This window comes from Oncorhynchus gorbuscha, linkage group LG23 (assembly GCF_021184085.1).
Source record: "Oncorhynchus gorbuscha isolate QuinsamMale2020 ecotype Even-year linkage group LG23, OgorEven_v1.0, whole genome shotgun sequence".
NCBI lineage: Eukaryota > Metazoa > Chordata > Actinopteri > Salmoniformes > Salmonidae > Oncorhynchus > Oncorhynchus gorbuscha.
The window spans coordinates 29,543,191-29,552,525 of NC_060195.1; the positions used below are offsets into that span (position 1 = coordinate 29,543,191).

A 9,335-nucleotide genomic window follows, 5' to 3' on the forward strand; every position below is an offset into this window, starting at 1 on the left:
CAGTCAGTAGGATCCAGAGGAGCATGACCTACATGGGATACAGTATAGAATGTTAATTATTCGAGATCGGTCATTTGCGAAACGCAGTCAACTGCGTGCAGTTGGTCGTACATAATATATGATTTGCCTCAATACAGGAAAGTTCAACAAATACACATATAGCTTCATTTGATTTAAAACCCAATTTGTGTCCAGTTTCAGTAATAACTGTGAATAGCTAAGACAGTATTCAGAACCTATCCAACAGTAAAATAAATATTAATCAAATGTGCGCACATTACGTGATTGAATATGCCAATCAACTCCAGCCCAATGTACAAATTCTTCTCGATTCCGCCAGGGTTTTCAAACTCGTCTTTCTGATTCCACGGTATCTGTCGAATTGGAGCCTCAATGTCCCGTTTGTTTCCTACATTCCATAACCAAGACCCAGTACAGAGCATACGTAGCCTGAACAACCACTTGTGGTCGCTGTTTACTTGTCTATGACTGTCGTGTCCGTTTCACCCGGCCTTCTCCCTTTTCCAGTTTTTTTTCTGCATAAAAATGTCTCAGTTTTCACCCCACGCGGTAGGTGGCGGCAATATACCGTTTTTGTTTGTAGTCCGCCAATAAAAAATCAGAGAAGAACGAGCTACCTTCCAGATTGCATCCGCATCAGAGCTGAGTTGAACACGGTTAAAATTCCTGCAACACAGAACTTCAGCGAAGTTATCAACATGCCTATGTTTTTGGTAAATACTAATGTGGCCAAGAGTGACATTCCGCCTGCACTGTTGTCTGAGGCCACAGAGGAACTGGCCAAGGCGATGGGCAAACCTGTGCAGGTGAGTCTTCTAAACTTGACACAGCAATGCTTTTTTTGCCCCAGTTGTAGATAGCTAGCTAGTTGCTTTGATGCTGACCTATTTTTCTGCACCGAAAATTACATTGCAGGGTACCCCTTTTGTTTCCCTTGAGAGACCTCTTCAGTCTTTACCTATCCATAACATAACCGTTATAAAACTGGGCATGAGCATAGTGTAGTAATCCAAAAATAGAACAGGCTTTACAGTGCTGCAGGTCTGCTGTACTTTGATAGGTCCAGGACAGAAATACTGTAACACACAATCCAACAACTAGTTCATATTTATTACAAATTTACATGAACAACCATGACAGTGAAATTGGGAGTTTTCCTCATGCCTTTCAGACACACGATTGTTCCAGCTCCCACTATGTCCTGTGCTCTGTTTGTGTCTCTCTCAGTACCTTGCTGTGCACATCATCCCAGACCAGTTGATGATGTTTGGAGGGAAAGGAGACCCTTGTGCTCTCTGCTCCCTTCACAGCATTGGAAAGATCGAAGGAGCACAGAAACAATACTCTAAACTACTGTGTGGACTGCTCAACAAACACCTGGGCATCTCCCCCGACAGGTAATGGACACACACATACATATGAAGTGTTCATGCAGTATATTAACCCATTCCTCGTGTCTGTGTCAGGATCTACGTGAACTTCTTTGACGTGGAGGCAGCGAACGTAGCCTGGAACAACTCTACCTTCGGCTGATCAGGGGATCTGAACTTCAATGGGAGCTGACCCCTCCTTTCCCCCACACCTTAATAACGGTAGTACAGCATTAGAGTAGGCTGTGGGGAGACCAGCAGAGATGCCCAGTTTCTGGGCTGATTTAGAGCAGCATTGATAAATGAACCCTTACTTTATGCAGACCCTTGGCTTATGCAGACCCTTGGTTTATGCAGACCCTTGGTTTATGCAGACCCTTGGTTTATGCAGACCCTTGGTTTATGCAGACCCTTGGTTTATGCAGACCCTTGGTTTATGCAGACCCTTGGTTTATGCAGACCCTTGGTTTGTACTGGACCCTTGGCTTTGATGTTCCAATAAAGTGATTCTCATTGATCACAACTTGTTCTGTTTTCCCTTTGTCTTTAACTGACTGGATGCTTTGCATTGGGTTAATTGAGAGCATGCATGAAGCAGTTCAACATTACCTCACAGACTATCGTGTTAAATTATTAGGTAAAGTTCAAGGTATAGTTGATAGCCTAATGTAAACCACTCTGCGCTGGTGGAGTGATTTGCTAGGTGTGTATATTTGCCTTTTGTCATGTGCAAATAATTGGACTTGGTAAATCATTGAATGTATGGTATAGAGTGCCCATGACACTTGATGTTTGGCATGCAGCCCATGTCCACCAATAGAGGACAGCAATAGAAACATGTCTTTTGACTTGTGTATTTATCCTCTGTAATTTCTGGTAGATGTATCTGTTGGCTGATGTAAGGTATTTTTAGATGTCAAATCAAAGACTGATGTAGTCCCGCTCCACCTGCGCTATACAGACAACCATCTTTGTTGCCTTGCACCATTTCTGGGGTTCAATCAGGGTCACTGGATAGAATGGTATCAGATTACATTGGAGACTGTTCTGAATTGAAACAATAGTACTGACACTAGATGTGTAACACCCTCTATTGTTGCCACCGGTGGGTAAACACTTCAGCAGCCAAACCTCATTCATATGCTCACACAGTTGCCTAACATGTAGAATGGTCCTCAGCACAGGTGGTTTACCTATAGATCTTGCTTCAAGTAAACTTACAACTATGCCGGATGTCATGGTGAACACAAATGTAGCCAAGGCTTCCATGACTGGTGCACTTCTATTTGTAGCCTGGTATCATAGACAAGATGAAACATTGGGAAATTAGTATATGTTACTTTTGGTATGGTTACAAAAGACAAGTTTACTTAAGGCAAAAGTGAGAGTAGGGTGGGTGGGAGTATAACACAAACGTCTAGCAACCCAGTGGTTGCGTGTTTGAATTTCATCATGGACAACTTTTGGCTAATTAGCAACTTTAACTACTTTTTAGCTACTTAGCATGTTTGCTAACCCTTTCCCTAACTAACCCTTTTAGCTAACCCTTCCCCTACCCCTTTAACCTTACCTTAAGCCTACCCTTATGCTAGCTAACATTAGCCACAACAAATTGGAATTTGTAACATATTGTACGAATTGCAATTCGGATTCTGTGCTTCCAAATTTGTTTGGGGAAGGCCCTTTACTGTTTCAGCATGACGATGCCCCCGTGCACAAAGCAAGGTCCATTCAGAAATGGTTTGTTGAGATCTGTGTCGAAGGACTTGACTTGCCTGCAAAGAGCCCTGACCTCAACCCCATCACACACCTTTGGGATGAATTGGAACACCGACTGTGAGCCAACCTCAGTGCCCGACCTCACTAATGCTCTTGTGGTTGAATGGAAGCAAGTCCCTGCAACAATGTTCCAACATCTAGTGGAAAGCCTTCCTGGAAGAGTAGAGGCTATTATAGCAGAAAAGGGGGAACTAACTCTATATTAATACCTGTGATTTTGGAATGAGATGTTATACAAGCAGGTGTTCACATGCTTATGTAGTCTATATACCATATGAAGCGTAACAAACTAAATGGACTGTCTCAGATTTACATGAATAATACGATATGCTCTGAGACCAGATTGCAATCTGAAACTAATGGAACTGTCCAAAGCCATGGGAAATCCAGGACCTGAGGTGAGTAAAAAGAAAATAACTATAGTGCAAATGAATGTACAGAACCCATTTCAAGTAGTGTTGTATACAGCGTCTTAACTTTTCCATAGCTCACAAACCGATGTAGTAGGAAGGAATGAAATGGAACTAAAATCTACAGCTATAAGCTGTACCTAAAACACTTGTGGACCAGCACTAGCTCTTAGAACTGAGGGACTTTTGAGAAGAATGGGTGTGACTGTTTGCCTGTCAACATACGATGAATCATTCACATTGTATTAAGCCATTAAACAAAATAAATGTGTATTGACCAGACTTGACATTATGGTAGATAAAAGTATTTTGATTTCTGCAGTACTTTTTTTGTTGACATCTTTCCAGACCAGATGATGACGTTTGGGGGAGCCACACGGTTCTGTCAACACCATTGGAGCTATCAGTGAGGAACAGAACCTGCTGTATTCTAAACTATGGTGTGAGCTGCTCAACAAACACCTGAGCATCGCTCCTAACAGGTACAGAACATGCATGCATGCTTGCATATACAGTGCCTTCGGAAAGTATTCAGACCCCTTGACTTTTTCCACATTTTGTTAGGTTACAGCATTATTCTAAAACTGATTCAATTGTTTTTTTTCTTCATCAATCTACACACAATACTCCATAATGACAAAGCAAAAACTGGTTTTTAGAAATCCTTGTAATTTATACAAATATTCAAACTGAAATATACCATTTACATAAGTATTCAGACCCTTTACTCAGTACATTGTTGATTATGTAGCATGAACAAGGAGTAATTAAACATAATACACACCATTCCCACTAGGTTGGGGAGGAATGGGTTGTGTGTTTTAAGTAAGCAAAAAGGATCATTAACATGTGTTGGAACCGACTCAACTATAACTCTGGGGCGTTTAGATAAGACGGGGAGAGCCTCCCTAGGTTTTCCTTTATCTGGAACTGTCTGCTAAATAGTGATAGATAATGGTGAGACTTCAGAAGTTATTCTTGATATATTGTGTGTGTCAGGAGGGTGCGCTAGTGGGTTGGAATAAACTTTTGAACCTGCTTTGTCTTGGTCGAGAGGAGGAGATTCATTCTATAACCAATGACGTCATATTTTATATATAAACTGTTGTATGTGGTTCTATGGCAGCGCGCTCCGAGAATAAATACTATTCTCATTTTGATAAGACTGTTCTCTGTCTATTTTATGCAAATAAGAATCTTACGAATTATTAGAAACAGGCAGTGATTTTAATTAAATTGATTAATGAACATATATAAGAATTATGAGATTCCGTTGACAGCACTGGAGCAGGTTTTCATCAAGGATCTCTCTGTACTTTGCTCCGTTCATCTTTGCCTCGATCCTGACTAGTCTCCCAGTCCCTGCTGCTGAAAAACATCCCCACAGCATGTTGCTGCCACCACCATGCTTCACCGTAGGGATGGTGCCAGGTTTCCTCCAGATGTGACGCTTGGCATTCAGGCCGAAGAGTTCAATCTTGGTTTCATCAGACCAGATAATCTTGTTTCTCGTGGTCTGAAAGTCTTTAGGTGCCTTTTGGCAAACTCAAAGTGGGCTGTCGTGCCTTTTACTGAGGAGTGGCTTCCGTCTGGCCACTCTACCATAAAGGCCTGATTGGTGGACTGCTGCAGAAATGGATATCCTTGGAAAGTTCTCCCATCCCCACATAGGAACTCCAGAGCTCTGTCAGAGTGACCATCGGGTTCTTGGTCACCTCCCTGACCAAGGCCCTTCTCCCCCGATTGCTCAGTTTGGCTGGGCGGCCAACTCTATGAAGAGTCTTGGTGTTTCCAAACTTCTTCCATTATAATAATGATGTTCTTGGGGACCTTCAATGCTGCAGACAATGTTTTGGTACCCTTCCCCAGATCCGTGCCTCGACATAATCCTGGCTCAGAGCTTTATGGACAATTCCTTTGACCTCATGTCTTGGTTTTTGCTCTGACATGCACTGTCAACTGTGGGACCTTATACAGACAGGTGTTTGCATTTCCAAATCATGTCCAATCAATAGAATTTACCCCAGGTGGACTCCAATCAAGTTGTAGAAACATCTCAAGGATGATCAATGGCAACAGGATGCACCTGAGCTCAATTTCGAGTCTCATAGCAAGAGTCTGAATACTTATGTAAATATAGTTTTAGTTTGTTGTTTTTTTATACATTTGCAAATTTCTAAAAACCTGTTTCCGCTTTGTCATTATGGGGTATTGTTTGTAGATTGCTGAAAAAAAAAAATCAATTTTAGAATTTGTCTGTAACGTAACAAAATATGGAAAAAGTAAAGGGGTCTGAATGCTTTCCGAAGGCACTGTGTACACACACACACACGGAACACTTTGACCCATTCCATTTGTCTCTGTCTCAGGATCTACATCTGTAAAATGGAACGTGGCCTGGGACAACAACATTCGGCGCTGTTCTTTCATCAAAGAAATTAAATAAGAGTTGATTTAATTGGATATCTTATCCATCCAGAGACGGCATTGATGTTACAATAAAAGTTAACTCTTGTTTATTGTGTTGTTTTGAGTGTTTATCCTATAAACATGAAAGGTGAGCAAGAAGATAACTATTAGTATAACATTCCATAGTCATTCTAAAAGTTTCTATTATCAGGAAAAAGTTTTTATTTATGCTCCTAAAACCAAACAGTCATTGACAGGCAAATACAGCTGGTTCTTTACTTGGGCGGTAGATGGCAATGTTGAGCAATTGAGAGAAGAGCACTGCGCCCACTCTAGTGGCTTGAAGTAAGCAGTAGTATCATGGTTCATTGGCAGTCTATATAGAGGACCCTATCATCTAATAATGTGTGGTTTGCGAACGATTCATTATTTTTGAACGACTCTTTTTACTACTGACTCGAGAGTCATTGATTCGTTTTTCTGAGTGATTCGTTCATTTTAGACGGTCGTTCTTAATGAATCCTACAGCAGGATTAGTACACGCTCTGCGGCTCCGAACACCAACTGTCGGACATGCTCGTGTAACAGTATAACTTTCGTCCGTCCCCTCGCCCATACCCTCTGCACACATCAGCAACTAACACCCACGAAGCATCGTTACCCATTGCTCCACAAAAGCCGCGGCCCCTGCAGAGCAAGGGGAACCACTACTTCAAAGTCTCAACGCGAGTGACGTCACCGATGATTGAAATGCTATTAGCGCGCACCACCGCTAACTAGCTAGCCATTTCACATCCGTTACACTCGCAGGGAATAGATCATGAGCATAGAGGAGAAACATACATGTTTAGAACTGATAATTGATCGCTGATAATTAATCGCTAATAATTGATCATTAAATGTTATGATTGAACACCACTTTGAGGTTTGTAGAACCAAAACATACACAGCCTCTAGAATCTGCTCAACTCACACTCGAGAACGAATTGTTTGAGGGGCTGCAGTTCGCGAATGACATTGTGCTTATCGCACAGTCGTTCACAATCTAGTCCGGTTGTGGCCCTAATTTAGTTTAAAATGTATCAAGAATTAATATTATTTGTATACATAGCAATCAAAAAATGTATACTGTTTAAATCAAACGTTTACATGTCTCAGTCACAAATGACAGCTTCAATAAGTCCCCTATTGTGAACGAGAAGCTTGTAAAATCATGACTCTTTCAACTTTTCAGTTCACCGTTCGCCAGCAGGGGTCCTGTGTGCTCTCGGCATTACTGACTCGAACAAAATTAGTCTAAAGATTCGTTATTTTGACTGAACGGGTCGAAAAGATTTTCAGTAAAAAGAGCCGAACTTCCCATCACTACTATAAACACACCAATGGCAAATTACTTCCCGCTAACGAGAGACTTGCATTTCAGAGGCCACACCCACTCGTATGCACAGAATGGTCTAAACTGTTTTAAGCACAGTAAATGTACTGAACATTTCTTGTGTTAAAGCTAGAATCTCTAGTTGCTACATCCATTTTTGGACTTAAATTAATTAATGAAAGGGTACTACGGGGTAACTGCCCCCAACCCCTTAGAACAACGTCTAATTGATGACACAAAAAATAAACGTTTGGAAAACAATTGGTATGTGGATGGTCATGCTTCGGCGAATAAATGATAAAGGGAAATAAATGGCTACAGTTTACACTTTTAGTTATTTCATGAAATGTTTTTAGAAAAAATATTATTTTTTTTAAAGTACCAGGTCACCCCCACCCTCCCCCCTCCCCCGTGGGGTAACTGGCGCCTGGGGACAGTCAGTGCTCAAGTCAGTGCTCAAGCACATAGCCCTATTTGACAGTTTGTTCCTGTTTCCAGGTGGACTCCCTGGGTGCTGGTGTAATCTGGAAGCTACGTGCCAGTTTCATAGCTTGTTGAACTTTGGAAGTAGAGTGGATTTTTCCAGTGTTGGATTGATGTTCTTGCAGTTATGTCAGAGGCCATCCTCACCTTCCAGTACCAGCTCAATGGAGTCATGGAAACAGTCCTCAAAACTGCTGTGCATGAGATCACTCGGCTGGTGAAGTACAGCTTCCTAGAAGAAGTGACAGGGAGCAAGCGGGAAGTTGACGTCTTGAAGGAGAGGCTGCAGCAGTGTGAACACAGATGAAGGGATGGAGAGGAGAAGATGAGGGAAGATAAAGAGCAGAAAAAGAAGAGGGAAGAGTGCGAGCCGAGGGGGATGTGTTGGAGATGTGGTTGTGCTGGAGACACCGAGAAGAGAGAAGAGGCTCTGTTAGGTGAATGAGGAGATATATATATATATATTACACACACAAACAATATAGGATCTATAACTTTCTACTGTTTTGTCCTCCGCAGCAGAGGAAGGTTGTGTTATCAAACAGGAGATGTTCCAGTCAGGTGGACCCAGCACTCTCCCAGAGAGAAAGGGTCCACAGGAAATGGCCACACCCAGCTCTTCCTGTGTCTCTGAAAGGATGGACGAGAGGGAGGCCCATGTCGTCCGCATCAAAGAGGAGCCTGATGACTGGGAGGATCTGGTTACCCAGATGATCACATCCACATATTCCCCCGTAATGAGCCAGAGTCGTCTGGAGAGATTGAAGTCACATCATGGGGCCAGTGAGCTTCTTACTACAGGAGCAGCACCATGGACCAGGAAAGAGCAGCACCTACTCCCAAGGTCAGTGATACCAACCCAGGGAACAGAGCATGCTGTGGGGGCCCACGAGGACAGCCCCTACGGCCTGATGATCAACACAACGGCAGAGCTGGTGTCAAACCCTACAGCTGCCCACACTGTGGGAAGAGCTTCACTCAGCTCCGAAATCTGAAAGACCACCAGAAGTACCACCACACAGGGAAGAAGGCCTTCACCTGCTCCCAGTGTGGTAAGGGTTTTGTGTACATGTGCCACCTCAGGGTACACATGCAGCACCACACGGGGGGAGAGGCCGTTCAGCTGCTCTGTGTGGGAAAAGCTTCAGCCTTCAGAGCGGCTTGAAGAGACGCAGGGTCCTTCACACTGCAGAGATGCCTTACCATTGGTAACAGATTCAATTCTAGAGTGGACCTGAAAAGACATGAACAGATAGATTCATGGAGCAAGGTAGACCTTTGAGATGAGGCAGGGGGATGGGGGGGAGGGGGGGAGGAATAACTGCCCACGTGTACTATGTTCAATGTATCTATTAGTTGCTGATTAATTTAATGTTGAAAGGAATAAAACTCTTTGAATAAATTATTCTCATCATCTCTTAAATGAATGGTCACACAGTGTTATTTAATTGTTACATACACACACACATCTTAAGAGTAATAAGCAAG

The 9,335-nt window shown here is 42.7% G+C and overlaps 1 protein-coding gene across 1 annotated transcript; it reads left to right on the forward strand.

Moving 5' to 3' along the window:
- The first annotated feature begins 612 nt into the window (after window positions 1–612).
- On the forward strand, window positions 613–1,911 carry LOC124011266 (macrophage migration inhibitory factor-like). Its single transcript, XM_046324467.1, has 3 exons — window positions 613–827; window positions 1,249–1,418; window positions 1,488–1,911. The coding sequence occupies exons 1-3, from the start codon at window positions 720–722 to the stop codon at window positions 1,552–1,554; spliced, it is 345 nt and encodes a 114-aa protein (XP_046180423.1). The 5' UTR covers window positions 613–719; the 3' UTR covers window positions 1,555–1,911.
- Window positions 1,912–9,335: the final 7,424 nt, after the last annotated feature.

Excerpts from the sequence above, each read along its gene's own strand:
- LOC124011266 (XM_046324467.1), top strand. The coding sequence starts at position 720 with ATGCCTATGTTTTTGGTAAATACTAATGTGGCCAAGAGTGACATTCCG. Across the intron at positions 828-1,248 it reads CGATGGGCAAACCTGTGCAG|TACCTTGCTGTGCACATCAT; the intron begins GTGAGTCTTCTA and ends TGTCTCTCTCAG. Across the intron at positions 1,419-1,487 it reads CTGGGCATCTCCCCCGACAG|GATCTACGTGAACTTCTTTG; the intron begins GTAATGGACACA and ends TGTCTGTGTCAG.